Source organism: Halteromyces radiatus (assembly GCF_025201355.1).
Source record: "Halteromyces radiatus strain CBS 162.75 chromosome Unknown BX664scaffold_4, whole genome shotgun sequence".
Classification (NCBI taxonomy): Eukaryota; Fungi; Mucoromycota; class Mucoromycetes; order Mucorales; family Cunninghamellaceae; genus Halteromyces; species Halteromyces radiatus.
The window spans coordinates 1,633,139-1,652,569 of record NW_026251690.1 but is presented as its reverse complement, the minus strand read 5'-3'; the positions used below and the strand labels follow the sequence as shown (position 1 = coordinate 1,652,569).

At 32.4% G+C, this 19,431-nt stretch overlaps 8 protein-coding genes across 8 annotated transcripts; 5 read left to right on the top strand and 3 right to left on the bottom strand.

The window, feature by feature from the left end:
• Nucleotides 1–41: 41 nt before the first annotated feature.
• BX664DRAFT_385816 (uncharacterized protein) lies at nucleotides 42–2,196 on the bottom strand (the record flags this gene model as incomplete). Its single annotated transcript, XM_051549278.1, has 4 exons — nucleotides 2,037–2,196; nucleotides 1,325–1,472; nucleotides 944–1,117; nucleotides 42–863 (listed from the first exon to the last, which is right to left on the bottom strand). Exons 1-4 carry the CDS (start codon nucleotides 2,099–2,101, stop codon nucleotides 42–44), a joined length of 1,209 nt encoding a protein of 402 aa, XP_051400152.1. The 5' UTR covers nucleotides 2,102–2,196.
• A 450-nt stretch (nucleotides 2,197–2,646) lies between these two features.
• BX664DRAFT_332692 (uncharacterized protein) lies at nucleotides 2,647–5,564 on the top strand. The gene is made up of 9 exons (XM_051545376.1): nucleotides 2,647–3,114; nucleotides 3,237–3,575; nucleotides 3,696–3,763; nucleotides 3,839–4,337; nucleotides 4,442–4,449; nucleotides 4,525–4,553; nucleotides 4,636–5,238; nucleotides 5,323–5,396; nucleotides 5,479–5,564. Exons 1-9 carry the CDS (start codon nucleotides 2,732–2,734, stop codon nucleotides 5,498–5,500), a joined length of 2,025 nt encoding a protein of 674 aa, XP_051400151.1. The 5' UTR covers nucleotides 2,647–2,731; the 3' UTR covers nucleotides 5,501–5,564.
• Nucleotides 5,565–5,884: 320 nt separating this feature from the next.
• Nucleotides 5,885–7,953, top strand: BX664DRAFT_332687 (uncharacterized protein; the record flags this gene model as incomplete). The annotated part of the gene is made up of 2 exons (XM_051545375.1): nucleotides 5,885–6,055; nucleotides 6,317–7,953. A coding segment is annotated over exon 2 (1,411 nt), but the record flags the coding sequence as incomplete, so codon positions are not given.
• A 278-nt stretch (nucleotides 7,954–8,231) lies between these two features.
• On the bottom strand, nucleotides 8,232–9,192 carry BX664DRAFT_332685 (G subunit of V-type ATPase). The gene is made up of 4 exons (XM_051545374.1): nucleotides 9,149–9,192; nucleotides 8,935–9,016; nucleotides 8,670–8,770; nucleotides 8,232–8,599 (listed from the first exon to the last, which is right to left on the bottom strand). The coding sequence occupies exons 1-4, from the start codon at nucleotides 9,149–9,151 to the stop codon at nucleotides 8,432–8,434; spliced, it is 354 nt and encodes a 117-aa protein (XP_051400149.1). The 5' UTR covers nucleotides 9,152–9,192; the 3' UTR covers nucleotides 8,232–8,431.
• Nucleotides 9,193–9,844: 652 nt separating this feature from the next.
• Nucleotides 9,845–10,768, top strand: BX664DRAFT_332683 (ribosomal protein L16p/L10e-domain-containing protein). Its single transcript, XM_051545373.1, has one exon. The coding sequence runs from the start codon at nucleotides 9,894–9,896 to the stop codon at nucleotides 10,548–10,550; it is 657 nt and encodes a 218-aa protein (XP_051400148.1). The 5' UTR covers nucleotides 9,845–9,893; the 3' UTR covers nucleotides 10,551–10,768.
• Nucleotides 10,769–11,624: 856 nt separating this feature from the next.
• Nucleotides 11,625–13,922, top strand: BX664DRAFT_332680 (uncharacterized protein). The gene is made up of 9 exons (XM_051545372.1): nucleotides 11,625–11,717; nucleotides 11,782–11,916; nucleotides 11,966–12,035; nucleotides 12,103–12,298; nucleotides 12,386–12,847; nucleotides 12,941–13,023; nucleotides 13,103–13,215; nucleotides 13,302–13,514; nucleotides 13,595–13,922. Exons 2-9 carry the CDS (start codon nucleotides 11,782–11,784, stop codon nucleotides 13,832–13,834), a joined length of 1,512 nt encoding a protein of 503 aa, XP_051400147.1. The 5' UTR covers nucleotides 11,625–11,717; the 3' UTR covers nucleotides 13,835–13,922.
• Nucleotides 13,923–14,122: 200 nt separating this feature from the next.
• Nucleotides 14,123–15,872, bottom strand: BX664DRAFT_385812 (Stub1 protein). Its single transcript, XM_051549277.1, has 11 exons — nucleotides 15,815–15,872; nucleotides 15,672–15,733; nucleotides 15,546–15,602; nucleotides 15,424–15,487; nucleotides 15,297–15,313; nucleotides 15,148–15,187; nucleotides 15,039–15,059; nucleotides 14,741–14,964; nucleotides 14,540–14,666; nucleotides 14,316–14,477; nucleotides 14,123–14,239 (listed from the first exon to the last, which is right to left on the bottom strand). The coding sequence occupies exons 1-11, from the start codon at nucleotides 15,849–15,851 to the stop codon at nucleotides 14,232–14,234; spliced, it is 819 nt and encodes a 272-aa protein (XP_051400146.1). The 5' UTR covers nucleotides 15,852–15,872; the 3' UTR covers nucleotides 14,123–14,231.
• A 594-nt stretch (nucleotides 15,873–16,466) lies between these two features.
• Nucleotides 16,467–19,216, top strand: BX664DRAFT_131267 (uncharacterized protein). Its single transcript, XM_051539810.1, has 10 exons — nucleotides 16,467–16,597; nucleotides 16,653–16,772; nucleotides 16,917–16,995; nucleotides 17,075–17,213; nucleotides 17,283–17,526; nucleotides 17,597–18,461; nucleotides 18,581–18,642; nucleotides 18,709–18,756; nucleotides 18,840–18,939; nucleotides 19,011–19,216. Exons 1-10 carry the CDS (start codon nucleotides 16,569–16,571, stop codon nucleotides 19,134–19,136), a joined length of 1,812 nt encoding a protein of 603 aa, XP_051400145.1. The 5' UTR covers nucleotides 16,467–16,568; the 3' UTR covers nucleotides 19,137–19,216.
• Nucleotides 19,217–19,431: the final 215 nt, after the last annotated feature.

The following is a 19,431-nucleotide window of genomic DNA, read 5'->3' as shown; positions in this document are numbered from 1 at the left end:
TTTTGATTTATGAACAATATATATATATATATTTTTATTATCTACTTTTTATGAAGTTTTGGTCTACCACGTGGTTTATGTTGAACATCTTTACATCCTGACTTACCGGTGGCAGTACATCGTTGACAAGGTCTCATATTATCACATCGTAAATGCGATCGTTTACAGTGATTGCAAGCCTTATCGACATTACGCCCTTTTTTCACAACAAAAGATTTTGATTTTAATACTTTGGTACTACTACTATGATGATGACGCTTATTATTGGTCTTGTTCATGGCACGATGACGATTCAATGACTTGGATAAATAGGTGGAGGATGATCTCATGGAGGTTGGTATAGCAGGAAGACGGATATATTCGTAATCATCATCACTATTTTCATCTTCATCATCATCTTCTTCTTCTTCCTCTTCTTCGTCATCATCATCATCATCATCATATTCTAGGTCCATTTCATAGCCGTCATTTGATTTCTTTAGTACATATTGCATATCTTGATCTGACTCTTCAGCGGAATAAGAATCACCAGATGAAGAGGATGATGATGATGATGATGATGTGGATGGCATAAGCGTGGGTGATGATAAGGATGTATAAGTAGCGATGGCTGGAGTTGAGTGATGTTTTGGGATCTTGATCATCAATTTGTCTTGATATAACATGGATGATGGTGATGGTGATGATGATGTTGGAGATGATGATCGGAAAGGTAAAGGTGGCATAGCATTGATGTCGTCCCATGATGGTGATGCTAATGAGGGTGATGACGGATAGTCTTCTTTATTAAATGTAGTGATCGATTGATGTATAGATGCAGAATGTTTAATAGAATCCGCTTTTGCCACAAATGCATTGACATCCTAAAATTTAGGTTTAGTATTTTTTTTTTTTTTTGATACCAGTTGAATATATATGTATTCTTTTTTTTTTTTTGACTTACGCTCAGACTGACATAACTACGTGGAATTACTAATGTGGAAGCATAATCCTCTAAAATAGTCGATGGCCAGCTCGTACCAGTAGATGATGTTCTTATTGATGATGATGAAGGTGGGATTGATATATTTTTGGAATTATCGAAAGATTGTTGCTGATATGGAGTAATTGTCGAGTTCTCTTTCATTTGTTCAAATGTAGGAAAAAAGAATTGATGTGGAGTGGCGATAGAACAATCTAAACTATCATCATCATCGTCATCGTCATCATCGTCCATAGGTGAACGTTGTTGTGGATATTGATGAGAATATGTAATATCAGAGGAATATGGGTATTGATGTAGGTACTGCATGAATTCCTCGTTGAAAAAATCATTATTATTTACATTCATGGATGATGATGGTAAGGAAGAAGAGTGATCGGATAGACAAGGCGCCGAGAATGATGATGGAAATGAAGGATTGACCCATTCCATATAACCATCGGATGAGTCTGTGTATTGAAAATAGGGATGATTGGTTTCCATAACAATACTGAAGATGAAGTATTAAAAAATAAAATTAAAAAAAAAAAGGAAAGAGGATAAAAAAAAAAGAGAGAGAGAAAGAGAAGAAAAAAAAAAAGAGAGAAAGAGATAGGAAAAAGAAACGATGAATGGGAATATTCAAAATAAAAAGGCATTCTTGAGTAAATAAATAAATAAATAGCGAAACCATAAAGTCAAACCATCGAATCAACAGCATTTTCCCGCCAAAATGAAAACAAGACAGAATCGAAAAGTAGAAAAAAACACACACATAGTAGGCGCAGTTTAAAGTGATGTGACAATCATGATGAAACCTGCACGCTGTTGCTAGTCATCCCTTGTTTACAAAATGAATGATTTTTTTAATTTACCAAATGACGCATAAACCTCTTGAATGAGTTTGACAGGTTGAGTTTTACCCAAAATAAGAAAATGCAGAAAGTATTTTTTTTTCCCATCATATCTTTTTTTTTTCCCATTCTTTACATTTTTTATTTAGAGCTTTTTTTTTTTTTTTTTTATTGTTGTTCAACTTCTTTTTGATTTCTCTTTCATCATCATCCCCCTTAACATTTCTCGTCCAATCATAAATCCATCCAATATTAATCTTATCATGTTTGAATGTCCGGTTACCATGATGATGATGATGATGAATGATATATTATTATGATGATGATGGAAAATTTTCCTTGGTTAAATAAAAGATTAATTTGATGGATCAAACTTTTAACCGTGATCTTCGTAAGCCTTTTTTTTTTCTCTCTCTGAGTATAAAAATAAATAAAAAATAAAAATAAAATGAAAGAGGACATTTACGTAAATGTAACGCTGAGTATCAACCGGAAAAAGGAAAAAGAAAAAGAAAAGTAAATCGTTATCCATAAGATGATTAGAAATTCAGTATAAATATTCCCATGTGTATATAAACAAAAGGTCATCCTATTGATCTTTGTAATGAACAATAGAAAGCAAGTGCGAAAAATCTATCTTTGGAAGTAGTTCATAGTCTAAAAGAAAAAAATTGCTGCACGCGGAAAGTGAAAGATGCAGTGCATGTGATGCTTTAAATTCGAAATCAATAGGCCCACCCGCGTCTAATGATGAGAAAGGTAAAAAGGCGGGAAATAGAAGAAAAAAAAAAAAAAGGTCAGCGAACTATAAAAATAGAATTGGATAGGTTTCTGATTTCTTTTTTTTTTTCTCTTTGTTCTTTTTTTTACTGTTTTTCTTTTTATATATATATCTATATCATTTAAAAATCATATCATGTCTGTCACTATTAGTACCCCAGAACAAGGTGAAGGTGCTATTCGTAGATCCGTTTTAGCACAAGATAATTTATCACGTTTCCCTGCACCTCATGTTGAAACCTTGTATGATGTTTTACAATATAGCGTTACGAAACGTCCAAATCACTCTGCCTTAGGTTATCGTACTCTCGAAAAGATGATCCAGGAAGAAAAAGAAGTAACTAAGATTATTGATGGTGTTGAAACAAAACAAAAGAAAACTTGGAATTATTTTCAACTTTCTCCTTATACCTATGTTTCTTATACTGAAATGTCTACCAAGGTACATACCATTGGTAATGGTCTCTCTCATTTGGGCCTGAAACCTAAATCAAAGATAGAAATTTTCGCTCCTACAAGGTAACAAATCTATCCCTTTTTTTTGAATCCCACTTTTTTTTTTTTTTACTTTCCTTTTCTTTTCTTATCTTTTCTTTTTTTTTTTTAATTTTTTTTTCTTTTTTTTTTATCTTTGAATATAGTGCGGAATGGATGTATATGGCTTATGGTGCTTTCACTCAAAACATTACCATCGTGACGGCTTATGATACTTTAGGTGAAGAAGGATTACTCCACTCTATGAATGAAACTGGAGCTGAAGCTGTATTTACTTCTTCTGACTTACTTCCTGTGGTTCTCTCCATTTTACCCAAGTGTACCACCAAACCAATTGTTATTTATACTGGTGAAGCAAAGAAAGAAGTATTGGAAAAGGTTTCTGAACTTGCTACAGTTTATACCGTGAACGAACTCGTTGCTATTGGTGAAGCCAATCCCAAGGAACCCGTCAAACCTGTTAGTGAAGACTTGGCCTGTATTATGTTAGTATCTTTTTTTATTTTTTTGTTGGTTAAACCTACTTTTCTTCTTTTGGTATTAACTATAACTTTTTTCTCTCTCCCTTTCTCTTCTCTTTTTTCAATTTTATTATCATTGATTAGGTATACCTCAGGTTCTACTGGTAATCCCAAAGGTGTCATGCTTGAACATTCCAATCTGGTCGCTGCAAGTAAGTTATATATATATTGCTGACTATTGTTTGACTCTTATATTCATTTACATTATTCTTTTTTTTTTTTCATAGTTGCTGGTGTCAACACTTATCTTGGACATCATTTCCGCCCAGATGATACCATCATGGCATACTTACCTTTAGCTCACGTGCTCGAATTCTTGGTGGAATCATTAGCTCTTTTCCTTGGAATGACTTTGGGATATGGTAGTCCACGTACATTAACTGACGCTTCTGTACGAAACTGTCAAGGTGATATCAAAGAATTCAAACCATCCATTATGACTGGTGTGCCTCAAGTATGGGAATCTATTCGTAAAGGTGTTGTTGGTAACGTCTCCAAAGCTAGTCCTACAGCTCAAGCCATGTTCCAACATGCTCTTTCTACAAAATCCTGGTTGATGAAGCGTCACTTACCCACTGGATGGATTGATCGTTTGGTGTTTAGTAAGGTCAAGGAACAAGTAGGAGGTCGTTTACGTTTTGGATTGAGTGGTGGTGCTCCTTTGGCATTGGAAACTCAAGAATTCTTATCATCTGCATTGGCTCCTATTCTTGGTGGTTATGGCATGTAAGTTTGCAAGAGAAAAAAAAAACAGATTGATCTATAAACTATGATATTCATCGATATTTTGTTTTTTTATATTATCTTTTCCTTTTATTTGAATTCAATAGGACTGAAAGTATGTTATTAATGATACCGAAATTAAAATATATTGTCATTATTAACACGTTTTTATTATTTATTAATTGATTAGGTTGTGGTATGGCATGTATTATGAGTCCTGTAAGTTTAAGAAAAAAAAAAGAATTGGACAATGGTAGATCTTCGAGACTGACGGATGATCTTTTATTATCATTTTTTGTAGGAATATTTCGGTTATGGTCACGTTGGTTTACCTGTACCCTGTACTGAAATCAAATTGGTAGATGTACCTGAAGCCAATTATTTATCTACAAATCAACCCAAGCCTCAAGGTGAAGTGTGGGTTCGTGGACCATCTATCTGCCGCGGGTATTATAAGCAAGAAAAATTAACCAAGGAAACCATTACAGAAGATGGTTGGTTACGAACGGGGGATGTTGGTGAATGGAATGAAGATGGTACATTGTCTGTGATTGATCGTATCAAGAATCTGGTCAAGCTCAGTAATGGTGAATATATTGCTTTGGAAAAACTGGAATCTGTTTATAAGACCGTTATGGGCGTTTCCAATGTATGTGTTTATGGTGATTCTCTTCGACCTAAACCTGTTGCACTTGTGGTACCTGTTGAATCTCAATTACGAAAATTGGCCAAAACGCAAGAATTGGAAGTAGCTAATGCTTCATTTGAAGATTTGTGTCAAAATGAACAAGTTCGCAAATTGGTATTGGATCAACTATTAGCACAAGCAAAGAAGGCACAATTGAAACCAGCAGAATTGATCTGCAATGTTTACTTATGTCACGAAGAATGGACATCTACCAATGTAAGTGATGACATTTTATTTTGTGGGGAAATAAATAAATAAATAAAAAGGAAATTGACAATGCTTCTTTTTTGCTTTTTATAGGGATTAATGACAGCTGCTCAAAAGTTAAAACGACATGAAATCAACAAAACCTACAAACAAGCTTTGGATGACATGTAAGTCAAGATGAGTATAAATATATATATATATATATAGAGACGGGAAATATGTTAATTTAACTTTTTGATTTCTATATAGGAATGCTGCTCAAAAGGCATAAGAAGGGACCAAATGTTTAGTTAGTTTTTTTTTTATCTATTGAAATAAAATTGTATTGAATCTAATCTTGAAGAATGATGAAAGATGATTGGGGTTTAGATGATGGAAATATAGATGGAAAGATGAAAAACAAATAAATAAGAAACTCGTGGTCAATGTATATAAAAAGTGATGATCCATCAATAGCATGGCTTTTTTTTTTTTTTTTTTTTTTGTACCCCAAACTTTTTTTGACATTTTTTTTTATATATACACTGAACCTGCAAGTCGGTGATTGAATATGCATTGTATTGGAACATTGGGTCATTGTTGCCTGCCAAGATTATAATAAAGATATCTGCCGGACGTTTTTTCCTTTTTGTGCATTTCTTTCAGTTTTTATTCACTTTTTTTTTTATATATCTTTTATATATATATTTTTATTGTTGTTTATTTTTTTTATATTATTATTTTATCATTATTACCGTTATTACTCATTGATCATACGACACTCGATTTTACACCATTTCTTTATCACCAAAGAACACTTATTATCTTGTTATTCGAAAACGATCAGGTAAATATAAATGAATTTTAGTAGAAGCTGTTGGGGAAACAACTATGATGAAGAAAGGAAAAATAATAATAATAAAAAAAAAAAAGGAGGAGAAGGGAACGAATAAGAAAAGAGACACAAAAAAGTATAGACTGAAGAATCAAAATTTTTTGGGGTATGAGGGCAACAAGAAAAAAAAAATAAGGGGATGATGGAAAAAGGATTCCAGGGGCGGGGAATACTCACACTTCTTTTTGTTTTCTTTTTTTTTCAACTTACTAGAGAAATACCCCGACCACAATGATGAACAATGATGATGACATTATAATGAAAAAGAACGATCTTATTCAACAAGCAACCACTAGGTTACGACGAAGACAATTGGAAGAACAACTCTTGGATATGATGTCCAATGTGACGGAAATGGAATCATACTCAAAATATCTTTCTGGACAAATCTCTATAGCTATGGTGACAACTCGACGTTTAGCACAATATGATATTCATCAACAACATCAACAAATGGATCTTTTGGAACAACAAATCAAGTTACATCAAACTATGTTACAACAATGGATGCCATCAGTCTGTACGACAACCAAAAATGGAAATCTGTCCGATGATAACGGTTTGCATCATGAAAATATCAACAATCAACATCTTGATTATAATTATATTCATCATTATGATGTTGATAATAACGACGACGACGACGATGATGATGATGATGATGATGATCAACAATCAAAGACGATGAACATGTCACGACTATCTTCTTTATCAATGATCTCATCCTTATTTAGCAAGCCCGTTAGTAGTGCCACTAGTGTCAGTGAATTCACCAGTAGCGATGATGATCTAAATGACATTAATATGGAAGATGATCATGCGTTTGGTAACACTACAAAATCAACGGTAGAACAACAATGGAATCGAATTCATCGTTACAAAAGACGAATGCGTATTAAGCAACATCGACAACGACATCAACATCGACAAATGATTGAACAAGAAGATAAAGATGATGTTTTAGCTGATCTTTCCATTGCCAGTATATCTCTTACGCCAACGCAACATCGTTATGATCAGTATAAATCCTCAACCACAGCCGCCACTCAAGCATCTTCGATTATATGGCCATCGATAAATCATCAGGACGCCGATTATGATCATCCTTACCCTTATGGAAACAATAGATCATTGAAAAATCTTGATTTATATTCTCAATCCAATTATCCTCATAGCAATATCAGTGATTCCAGTATGTTTACCGACACCATGTTACCACCTTATCATCCTATGGATACCGATGCCTTGAATCAACATCAACAAAGAGTACTGGACGAAGCAATGGACTTTATAGATCAACTGGATACAGTGGCAAGAAAAGTCAATGAAGATAATGATGATGATGTATACAACGAACAATTCTTTCAAGAGATGACGTTTTTATTGGATCATCCAGATCTTTGTCAACAACCCATGGAAGCACCTTTATTGGAAGAAGAACAACACTATGATCGACAATGGACTCATATTAACGAAAAGGGAAATGATTCTTATGTATCCCAATCAACAGTAGCGCATGGGCCCTCCTCTCCTTATATTCACAATTTATGCAACTCGGGTTGGCAATGGTGTCGATTCCTTAGTGTCTTATCTGCCTCTTATATGGTTAGTCTACTCAAGGGACCTGATGATTTGTTATTAAATTGAATGGATCAAGGATAATCAGATGTCTTTCTTCTTATTCTTTTTACCTTCGTTATATATTTATATTAGTTTACAAATTCAAATTTATGTGTATATGTTTATTTTTTTATTCGTTTTATTACCTTTTTTATTACAACCCAACCCCTCTCCTTCATATACTTCTCCTCTTTATATAGTATACTGCCCTTTTTTTTTATGATCCCTCCTCTTTATATATATATATATATATATATTATTCTCTACAAAGTTTTTTTTTTTTTTTTATCTTAGTCTAGCTTATTCCTTATATAGTTTTTTCAAGCATTGTATATGTACCTTTTTTTTTTTTTTTATTTCTTCACAGACACATATTTTTTTTTCCCATGGTTCATTCCCCTTATTTTATGACATCGACCAATTTTCAATAAAATACCACTTTATGCATACCGCAACAAAACAACCTTTTTTTATTTTATTTCACTTTACTGCATCATCAATACAGATATATGTATATAATATATATTTTTTTATTTCGAAGACAATCAAAAGTAAAAAAAAAAAAGGGAAAACGGATGGGGAAGATATATAAAAAAAATCAAAAATCAAAAGACAAAGGTGGAAAGTATAGGGGAATATCCAATCAATACAATGGCATAAAAGAAAAATGATGATATAACAATAAAATAAAACTAAAAAAGTTCAACTTTAAGCTCGAGCATTGATATGAGGCTTGACTTCCACTTTGGTGATGGCTTCCAGTAACTTTTGAATAGCTTTCTCTTTGTTTTGTGCAGCAGCTGCTTGGATTTCTGCAATTTTGGCTTGAGTTTCTTCATCCACCTTGGTCAAACTTTGATCAGATTCACCAGAATGCTTCAATACAAAAACATATAAATAACATAGATATATGATGTTCTCTTCCTCTTTTTTTTTTCACACTTACTTGAGCAACAAAGTTTTGATATTCAGCGTTCTTTTCAGCCTTGAGTTGTTCGATTTCCTTGGCTGCTTCTGTACGAGCATCTTTTAAACGTTGAATACGGTCTTTGCAAAAAGAAAAAAAAAATGGTTTGGAAAGTTGGTATTTTTCATATATATTATCCTTTCTTTCAAACACAACACACACAAATCCAAGGTAGAATATTGTCATCATATAACACCACTGTTCTCTTTTTTTTTTTTTCATCATACACATCATGGTCACTTACGTTGCTTGGATTTTTGAACAATCTTGGCAGCTTCGCGTTCAGCTTCCAAAAGGGTATTGATACCTTGAGAATTAGAGGTAGCCTATTCATTGTTATAGATAATATCATTGCAGTATAGAGATGAAAATGAGTATCTTCATTTTATGTCCTATTTTCTCTTTCATATGAAAAGAAGAAATATCATTCTGCTTTCTTTTTTTCGTCTCCATCTTACCATTGTGATAGAGTTGTTTCGATAAAAAAAAAAAAAAAATAGAAAAAGAAAAAGGAAGATAGAAGAAGGAAGGAAAAGGAACTGTTTGAAGAGTAAAAGAGACGGGGCCAAAAAGACGTTTCAAACAACAATCAATATCATTGGTGCGGATGTTTAAACTCTAGCCCATTCATGATGAACGTTGGCTGCTTGAGCAAGATGTGGAATATTGTATTCACATTTACAATGGTACATGATATTGTAATTCTTTTTCTTTTTTATTCTTATTATGATGATTTCTATGATAATATCGTTTAATCCTCTAGATGACTTGTGACGATAATATAGTATGTTTGATAATGAATGAAAGGTAAGGGGTTCAAGTTGATGATGGGTGAACAAAAAAAAAAAGTAGGAACTGATGACGGGCGAAAACGTCAATGATGTATAATAAATAGTTGATGATGGATTTTGAATGGTAGATGATAACGGACAAATGATGGGTGACAAACATTGATTGAATGATAAATAATCTTTGATAGTGAATGAATAATGATTATTGAATGAAGATTATCAAGTTCAATATCGAAATGGTGCCCCTCAGCCACAAGGGAAGGAGTCAAAGAGATGAAAAAAAAAAGGAAAAGAGCGGGCAATGAAAACAATGGGGGAAAAGGAGGGGGGCACAAAAAAAAATCTGACCTTAAGGTTGTTTTGTTTTTTTTTCTTTCCTTTTTCTTTTTCTTTTTCTTATATATAACATACCATGTTCAATTTATACAAGACTCGAGTATGGAATGCTACTATGACAGCTGGAGCTACTCTTGCCAATAAGATGATGCCAACAACTTCTATTATGCAACAACAACGACCTGGAGCATTGATGATGACGATACGACAAGCATCCAACTTTTCTCCACGACGTACAAAGTATCGCAAAGCACATAAAGGCAAGATCCCTCTACCTATTGGTGGCTCAGTCAAGGGTACCACTGTAGAATTCGGTGATTATGGTTTACGAATCAAAGAAGGTGCTCGTTTGACAGCTCGACAATTGACAGCAGTACACAATACTTTGCGACGCAAGATCAAGACTGTGAAAGGTTCACGTATGTGGATGCGTGTGTTTCCAGATATTCCTGTTACTAGTAAAGGTAATGAAGTACGTATGGGAAAAGGTAAAGGGACTTTTGATTACTGGGCATGTCGTGTACCTATCAACCGGATCATCTTTGAAATCAGTGGCATGCGTAAGGAAATCGCCAAGGAAGCCTTCCGTTTGGTTAGCAACAAGATTCCCGTCAAAACTGAAGTCGTTGAACGTGGTGCCAAGCCAGTGGTAGGTGCTGGTTATATTGCTCCTTCCAAACCCTCCTCTACTACTACTACGACCTCTTCATCATCTGCTGTTTCTTCTTCGTAAACATTCTTTTTCTTTTTTTTTAGTATAGTTTTTTGTTTCTTTTACATATCCTCTTTCCTTCTCTTTCGATAAATTATCATCATCATTATTCTCCTTATCATTATTTCCCTTCTCCTTCCCATCATATATTCCTTCATACTGATAGAAATGTACATTTTTTTCCCATCATCAAAAAGAACATCTTATTAATAAATATAATATTGTTTCTTGATTTTTTATTATGAATGATTTTCCTTAGCTTATTTTTTTTTAAAAAAAAAAAATGTCTTCCGAATAAATAGGAGTACATTTGTAATAATGTATTCATTATTATCATCATTATGATAATTTGCGTCTAGGGGAGAGAGATGGTGTGAATAGTTTGATGTTTTTATCAGACATTTTTCAAGATAAAATGAGACAACTAAATTAAGACAAGGAGACGAGAACACGATAAGTAAATTAGAAAGACAAAAAAAAAAAAAGAGCATTCGATACCAAGTAAATTTGAGTGTTCTATTTTGTTTTGTTTTAAAGGCATAATTAAACAATGAGGATTGTTTGTTTTATTCCAGTTTCATCCTAATACAACTATCATCATCATCGAGTCATCATAAAAAAAAAAAAAAAAAAAAAAAAGAAGAAGCATATGTATGTGTCTCAACCTCAATATGATATCATTTTTTTTTAACTTAGACTTGAGTTGCTGAACCAATCCTCATTTTTTTTTTTTATCACATATTGCATTATTATAGACGTAATGCCGTAGTAGAGATGTTAATGCAGTAATCAATATTTTGAAAATCGATTTATATCGTGAATTGACTGGCGAATAACACCCCTTTTTTTTCCAGATCAACTTCTGAAAACCTTTCTCTACAAAAAAATTTTTTTTGCTACTTCACATCACGATGAGATCATAGGAGAACCTCCATCCTGTGTGATGGTGGAGTCACATTGCTTTAGTGTTTAATACTATAAAAAGAAGGATATACAATATCAACTTTTTTTAATCCCCGTTTCCGTTAGGATTTCCAAATGTAATCAGGATTTTATAGGCGGGTCTATTTTTATTTTCTTTCTCTCCTTTACTTCTTTTTTTTTTCATCAAACCAAAAAATAAAAAAAAAATAGAAAACACCATCACCTTTTTCCTATTGTCTTTCCTTTTTGCCCTGATACAAAAACGTAAGTGTTTTTTTTAAGGTATTCTTTCATCTTATTATTTTTTTACTTCTATTTTATATTATAGATGTCTCGTTTTGGCTTTGTCCGTCCCTCGAAATATCGTCACGTTTATGGTACCTGTGCTAAAAGAGATGCCTCTTATGATAATTTACGCGTTAGTGCCAATGCCTGGGATACAAATATGGTGTCTGTCAATCCTGTAAGTTTTATATAATGACTTAGAGGATGAAACTGACTTTTTTTTTTAGCTCTTTTTATCAGTAAACTGGCAATCGTCTGGTGGTGGTGCTTTTGCTGTTATTCCTTTATCTACTGTTGGTAAGATGACAACAAAAAAAAAAAATAAGAGTTCTTGTTTTTTTATTTAGTAACCATATATCTCTAGGCAAACTTCCTGAAAACTATCCTCTTTATAGAGGTCACACTGGACCTGTTTTGGATACAGCATTCAATCCATTCAATGATTATGTGATCGCCTCTGGTTCTGAAGATAGTAAAGTCATGATCTGGAATATTCCTGAAGAATATGATGAAGATCTTGAAGAAATCACTCCTGTGTCCAAGTTATCTGGTCATCAAAGGTATATATATATAAGAAAAATAGCTCGTCAAAATTAGATCATTTATACTTTTTTTAAAAAAAATTTATATATTCATTACCAAAATAGAAAAGTGGGTCAAGTATTATTCCATCCAGTAGCTGAAAATGTATTGGCTTCAGCTAGTACTGATTTAACTATCAAATTATGGGATATTGAAAAAGGACAAGAAAAGCAAGAGATCACTGGTCATACGGAAATCATTCAATCCCTTGCTTGGAACTACAATGGTTCATTACTTGCTACTACCTGTCGAGACAAGCGTTTACGTATCTTTGATGTACGCAGCAACAAGATTGTTCAAGAAGGTAGTGGTCATCAAGGTATCAAGGGATCTCGTGTTGTATGGCTTGGTGACTCTGATCGTTTGGCTACTACTGGGTTCTCTCGTATGAGTGATCGTCAATTGAATCTCTGGGATACCTCTAATTTGGAAAAACCTCTCAAATCGGAATTCTTGGATACTTCTTCTGGTGTCATCATGCCTTTCTATGATATTGATACAAAGATGCTTTATCTTGCTGGAAAAGGGTAAATAAGAAAATCGTGAATGGAATTTATATATATATATATATATATATATATATATGATGATTTTTTATCCTATTTTCTTTTTTTTTTCAGTGATGGTATGATCCGCTACTATGAATATGAAAATGATGAACTCTATCTTTTGTCCGAATTCAAATCAAGTGATCCTCAACGTGGTATGTATATATGAAAAAGAAAATGTCATTATTTTTCAATAAGATAAATCATTCATTTTTCTTTTACTTTTGATCATAGGTATGGCCTTTTTACCTAAACGTGCTGTGAATGTCAGCGAATGTGAAGTGGCTAGAGCATATAAGGTTGGAACTACTTTGATTGAACCTATTTCATTCACTGTTCCTCGCAAGGTAAAAATAAAAATAAAAATAATAAAAAATAAAAAAAATAGGAGGGATATATACTGATGATTCTCTTTTGATCTATTCTCTTCTAGTCTGATGCTTTCCAATCTGATATCTTCCCACCCGCCATTAGTGATGAACCTGCATTGACAGCAGATGAATGGTTCCAAGGCAAGGATGCTAACCCTAAAACTATCGATCTTGAAGCTGGATTTACTGTGAAATCAAAGAAGGAATTCAATCCTACTGTTCAACCAGAAGTAGTCAAGGAAATCAAGATTACTGACCCCAAGAATGAAAAGGATGTAAGGATAGATGGATTGATTCATATATATATATATATATATATATATATATAACACTTTTTTTTTTTTGATCATTATAGTATCAAGCAGCCTATCATGAATTACGCAAGGAAAATGAAGATTTGAAAAACTCATTGTCTCAACGTGAAATCAAGATCAGAGTTTTGGAAACTGAAATGGAAAAACTCAAGACTCAAGTTGCTGAATTGGAAATGACAAATAAGAAGAATACTCTCAAGCAAGTGGATGAACAAGAAGTCAATAAGGTCGATGATGATAATGATACAACTACCAAGAAGGAATCGGAAACTGAAGAATAAAAGAGATAGGTAGACTTATGCTGTAGTATGTATGACCTTCTTCCTAGTATACAGTCTTCTTTTTCTTTTCTTTTTTTTTTTTTTTTTTGTGCTTATTGTATATTTAAAGTTTTATATTACCTCTTTTTTTTTTTTTCTACGTTTTTATCCTTTTCATTATTGTTATTGTTATTCGTTTTTAGTTTATTGACTTTTGATGATCATTTTATTTATCGTTGTACGGAATAAACTGTCTACATGTTGATATTTGAAAATATAATAATGAATATGTATTTATTTTGCTGTTGTACAATATATATATATATATATAAACGTTTGAAACCATAATGTATGGTAATTAAATTATCATTATAATTAAACCTATATCATACTATACTACACTTGGAATATATATGAATCAATAATCTATAATTACATACATAAAAATATATATATATATATTAGATAGTGACATTTCCTTTCTTTTTATCCAGTAACTTACCAGCTGCCCATCCATTATCCTTCAAAAAATCTTCTATAGATTCACGTAACGAGAGGTTTGGTATAAGATCCTTTTCGGTACATGGGTTTCGAGTAATGGGATCAAAATGACCGTTCCTTTCGAAATGTTCCAGGAGAGATTGTCGTTCATACGTGATACCATCTATAGTGCGTCCAATAGAATCATTTAGATTGGTAATAAAATGAAAAATTTCTTTTATTTACCTGGAGTGATATAAGGTTGATGGAGAACATTGAAACTGATTGGATCAAGATAAGCTTGTGGTAGTGGAGGACGTGGTTGATGTTGAGATTGTTTGAATACTTGTTGAATAGCAGCCAATCGCTCATCCTAAAAATAAAAAGGATGTGGTTCATTAAAAAAAAAAAGTCGCATATAACAAAGAAGAAAGTATAAATACTTACTGAATTGTAATTGATTTCATCCATTTTGTCAGGATCATCTTTGTTTTGGTCCAATTGTTCAGTACGTTCCTTTTCCACTAGATTCTCGACATATCGCAGTAATTCACATTCCTTTTCTAGTCGTACCACTTCATCATCATCCCACTTTTTCTTCCTAGCCATCAATAATGCTTGTAAAATGTCGTTGATATATTTGACTTTTTGTTGCATCGCCAAGTCGTAAGCTGATAAGGATATAGATGAGTTTTCCTATTATTTCGCATACAGTATTATTATTATTATTATTATTTTCACTCACCAATCTTCAGTTTCGCTAAAGCTATAATATATTCCAAGATATTATGTATATAAAAAAAAAATAAGGTCAATTTATACGGATGTATTTTCTTATTTGATATTTCTTTTACCTTCGGCATGTTGTTTCTTATGTATCAACGCTTGTCCCAACTAATCAAATAAATAAACAAAAAAAAAATTAGTCTATTTCTAAGGTCCTCAGTGATCGACAGGACCAAATAAGGTAATGACAACGGGGAAAAATACCCCTTTTACTTACCAAATAGTATGCCTTGACTAATCCAAAAGTTAAAAGTTGACAAATAAAAAAAAAAAAAAAAAAAAAAAATAGTCAGCTGACAAGTCTCCTGTCATCCGATTCTTTCTAGTTCTTTCTCTCTTGTTACCTGTTGTATTGTCAAGTTCAATGGCTCTTCGGGTATCATTAATGACTTTATCATATTCTTCCAACTATATATTATATTACAATAAATGAGTATAATCGATAGTTGATCATAGTTTTACTTACTCTTGAATAACAAAGTGCCCTATTGGTATAATATACCTTTTCATTTGAATCCTTTATCTATATAAAAAGAGGAGGGTTAATAAAGTAATGACTAATAAATATGTGTGTTTGGTTTAATGGTTTTACAATAGCTGTCGAGTATTCAGAAATAGCATCTTCATATCGATGTTCACCAAATAGTTTGTTGCCTGATAGTATAAATAAGAAGAGATGAGTCAATATATATATATATATAAATAAATAAATATTTGAAACATTGAAGAGTTTACCTAATACTTTATGCTTTTCAGCATCAACATGAACCATACTGATTATATAAGAGAGAGAAAGGAAAAGAAGTAGAAAGAAGGAAAAAAAAAACACACATGACAAAAAAGAAAAGGAACCCAAATTGGATCAAACTCCGATGACAGCTTCAAAATTATCAACTATAGACTACCAATTGATATACTAAAAGTCAATACAAAGAAAAGTAAATATATATATATATATATATTATATCAAAAATATGAAGAAATAAAAACGGATTTTGAAAACCACTAATATTCAGGGCAATCATCATGATGAATCAACGCTCTAACGATGATCTATTATATCAATAAAGAACTTTGTTTCTTTTTTTAATATATTTTTCAAATAAAGTCGTAGTCGTTTTTATTATTTTTCCATCATCATCACCAACATCCACCCATCATCCTATTATCAATCATCAATCACCTCTAAAAAAATGGTAATGCGACATTCATTTTGAGAAAGCCCGATATTTATTTTACATCATCACGAAACTATTTTCTTGTAATAACGCTAATAAATTTTAACAATAATGACAACGGAGGTTGAATTCTGCAGGTTGAAATCAACCCAAACAAAAGGGGAACTCTTTACTTTTTTTCTTCCTTCACTTTCTTTTACTTCTTTTATCTCTTTTTTTTTTTTTCTTCATCTATATTATAGACGACCAATTAGTCTTTCTCATTTATTTATTTATTTATTAGCTATATTGAATTACTCTTCTCCCCAAATATGGCTGGAAAAGGTGTTGTTCGTAGTTTGTAAGTCATATTGAACTTTTGATGATAGAGAATCTAACCTTTTTGTTCTATTTAGGAAAAACTTTACAAAAGGTTTTAGTGATGTTCAAATAAAAGTACGTGAAGCTACTTCAAATGATGCTTGGGGTCCTAGTGGAACATTAATGAATGAAATTGCTCAGTTGACATATAATCAGTAAGTAGAGTTTGGAAATAGATGAAAAAAAAAAGAAGGGTGAAGAGAAAAGCAAAGAGGGGGAGAAAGGTTGGATTAGGAGAAGATGGAAGGAAGGGGAATGTTCATTACTTACTTATTAATATGTTTTTTTTATAATTATAGACATGATTTTATAGAGGTGATGGATATGATTGATAAACGATTGAACGACAAGGGCAAAAACTGGCGACATGTATTCAAGGTATTTATAAATATGTATTCAGGAAGAAGGAAGGGTTTGAACTAAAACTTTATTTTTTATCCATATATAAAACAAAAAGGCATTGTTACTGTTGGATTATTGTCTACATGTAGGATCTGAAAATGTGGTATTATATGCTAAAGAAAATGCTTATGTTGTGAAAACTCTCAAAGAATTTCAACATATTGAAGAAAATGGAAAAGATGTTGGTGCCAATGGTAAGAATAAGGAAAAAAAAGAAAACGAAACATTTAAAATAGTAATTTTTCTTTTTATTATTATTGTAGTTCGGCAAAAAGCCAAGGATATCGCCAATCTTTTACAAGATGATAATCGATTACGAGATGAACGTAGACAACGACAACAAATGCGTGATCGGATGGCAGGTGTTGGTGATTACATGGGTGAAATTACAGGTGTAGACAATAGAGCTGCATATCAAAATGGTACCGATGATGATCGTGAACTGAAAAAGGCATTGGAAGAAAGTAAACGACAAGCAGCTGAAGAAGAACGGAAAAGACAACAGGGGTAACCTATCTAAACAAACAAAAAAAAAAAAGGAACGATTTTTTGATAGTTATATCTCTATTTTTTATAGTGAAGATGATGATTTAGCAATAGCGTTACAACTCAGCGAACAGGAAGCCAGAGAAAAAGAACGTAAAGCAAAGGAACAATCAACAAGCAATGCAAACTTTGATGCTCTTTTCAATCCATATACTCAACAACAGCAACAGCAACAACAGCAACCATTACAAATTGCTTGGACTCAAGATACTGGAGTACCATTGGATACCAATAATCAGTTTTTCAATAACTCAATATCGAATGGTGGAAATTATCAACCTGTTAACAATCCATACCTTCAACAACAACAACAACAACAACAACAACAACAACAACAACAACAACAACAACAACAACAACAAATGTTCCAACCAAGTGGATTCCAACAACCTCAATTAACGGGTGCTCCTAATGCATTTGGTAATTATCCACAAACACAACAACAACAAGTAACAACATTCAATAACATCAATCAACAAACACCATCACCTTTTCATCCTTCTGTATTTTCTAATCAACAACAGCAACTTACACCATTTAACAATTCACCCTTTCAAACAGCTATGCCCACTGGGTCTAGGAATCCATTCAGTCAATCAGCATCTCAAGGTAGTCGAGTATTTACCGCATTTGGACAACAATCCTTATCAACAGAATCACCAATCTTTGGACAAACAGCCACAACATCGAGTACAAACAATACTTTACCGGGATTTGACGCATTCAACACATCTTCTATAGATGTAGGTTCCAGTACTATTACTACTACTGCTACAACCACAACTATTACAGCAACTTCTACTGACACCAATACATCCATGCATCCATTCCAGTCATCAATAATGAATTCAGTTCCGTCTTCTCCTTCTTCTACTGCTGGACAGTCTCGACCTTTGGTAAGTTTTGGGTACACAATCGTGTGTACAATCTTCCGGACAGTGAACCTTAAATTGAGTTATAATTATTATTATTTTTTTTTTATTATTATTATTTTGTCTTATCTCCCCTTTTTTAGGTGACCAAAACCGATGATGATCCTCGTTATGCAAAATTGAATTCCTTGCTTGGTTCAAGAGAGTAAGTCATTCGATGAACCATTTATTTTAATTGATTGAATTGTTATTATTTTTTATTATATAATAGAGATGGAATGGATACTTTTGGAAATACGGGATCATTAAGAGTTCCTTTGTAAGTTTCTGCGTTTGTTTCACTTTTTTTGAAATTGGGTTAGCGACTTACAAAAAAAAAAAACTTTTTTTTTCTTTTGATAGCGGAACGGGATTTGCAAATAGTATCAAACCCCAGGAAAATGGGGAAATGGCCAAAGCGGGAAATGATTCAGGTACAACAACAAGTCAAGGATTTGATATGGTAAAAATACGAAAAAAAGAATGAGATTATATTTTGATAAGAGAATAAGTACTTATGTTTTTGTTGGATAGGCATTTGGATCAACAGTAGAAAACCAACCAATGAATCGCAATCCTTTTGGAATGTCTGGAACCAATGAAATCACTCAATCATCTAGTCCATTCTTATCAACACGATCATCACCATTCAATGTTTAATTTACAAAAAAAAAAAAAAAGATTATATATTTTATAGATGGTTATCAAGTTATTTATAGTAGAAAATAAGTAGTTATTCTTTTTTTTTTTTTTTTTTTTTTGTCAGGGAAAATAAAGTTAACGATTTTATTTTGTTTTACAAAAAGCGGAAAACGAAAGAGCATTGATTTGCTATCAAAAAGATTTTCCAAAAGCAGGAATTTTTTTGATTCTGCGATAGACTTTTGTTCCATTTCTTTTTGGAACTTTTTTTTTTTTGTTATCTCTTCCTTTTTTTTTTTTTTTCCTTTTTTCT

What these genes read in the sequence shown, in the direction of transcription:
- BX664DRAFT_385812 (XM_051549277.1), bottom strand. Translation starts at nt 15,851, where the DNA reads ATGGTTCATGTTGATGCTGAAAAGCATAAAGTATTAG. An exon ending in GGGCACTTTGTTATTCAAGA is followed by an intron (nt 15,488 to 15,545) that starts GTAAGTAAAACT and finishes TATAATATATAG; the next exon opens with TTGGAAGAATATGATAAAGT. An exon ending in TTTAGCGAAACTGAAGATTG is followed by an intron (nt 14,965 to 15,038) that starts GTGAGTGAAAAT and finishes TATCCTTATCAG; the next exon opens with CTTACGACTTGGCGATGCAA.
- BX664DRAFT_131267 (XM_051539810.1), top strand. Translation starts at nt 16,569, where the DNA reads ATGGCTGGAAAAGGTGTTGTTCGTAGTTT. An exon ending in AAAAGATGTTGGTGCCAATG is followed by an intron (nt 17,214 to 17,282) that starts GTAAGAATAAGG and finishes TTATTATTGTAG; the next exon opens with TTCGGCAAAAAGCCAAGGAT. An exon ending in CTGGACAGTCTCGACCTTTG is followed by an intron (nt 18,462 to 18,580) that starts GTAAGTTTTGGG and finishes CCCCTTTTTTAG; the next exon opens with GTGACCAAAACCGATGATGA.
- BX664DRAFT_332680 (XM_051545372.1), top strand. Translation starts at nt 11,782, where the DNA reads ATGTCTCGTTTTGGCTTTGTCCGTCCCTCGAAATATCGTCACGTTTAT. An exon ending in ATATGGTGTCTGTCAATCCT is followed by an intron (nt 11,917 to 11,965) that starts GTAAGTTTTATA and finishes TTTTTTTTTTAG; the next exon opens with CTCTTTTTATCAGTAAACTG. An exon ending in ACCCCAAGAATGAAAAGGAT is followed by an intron (nt 13,515 to 13,594) that starts GTAAGGATAGAT and finishes TGATCATTATAG; the next exon opens with TATCAAGCAGCCTATCATGA.
- BX664DRAFT_332692 (XM_051545376.1), top strand. Translation starts at nt 2,732, where the DNA reads ATGTCTGTCACTATTAGTACCCCAGAACAAGGTGAAGGTGCTATTCGT. An exon ending in TTCCAATCTGGTCGCTGCAA is followed by an intron (nt 3,764 to 3,838) that starts GTAAGTTATATA and finishes TTTTTTTCATAG; the next exon opens with TTGCTGGTGTCAACACTTAT. An exon ending in AAGAATGGACATCTACCAAT is followed by an intron (nt 5,239 to 5,322) that starts GTAAGTGATGAC and finishes TGCTTTTTATAG; the next exon opens with GGATTAATGACAGCTGCTCA.
- BX664DRAFT_332685 (XM_051545374.1), bottom strand. An exon ending in TGTTCAAAAATCCAAGCAAC is followed by an intron (nt 8,771 to 8,934) that starts GTAAGTGACCAT and finishes CTTTTTGCAAAG; the next exon opens with ACCGTATTCAACGTTTAAAA. An exon ending in ATCAAAACTTTGTTGCTCAA is followed by an intron (nt 8,600 to 8,669) that starts GTAAGTGTGAAA and finishes TTTGTATTGAAG; the next exon opens with CATTCTGGTGAATCTGATCA.
- BX664DRAFT_332683 (XM_051545373.1), top strand. Translation starts at nt 9,894, where the DNA reads ATGTTCAATTTATACAAGACTCGAGTATGGAATGCTACTATGACAGCT.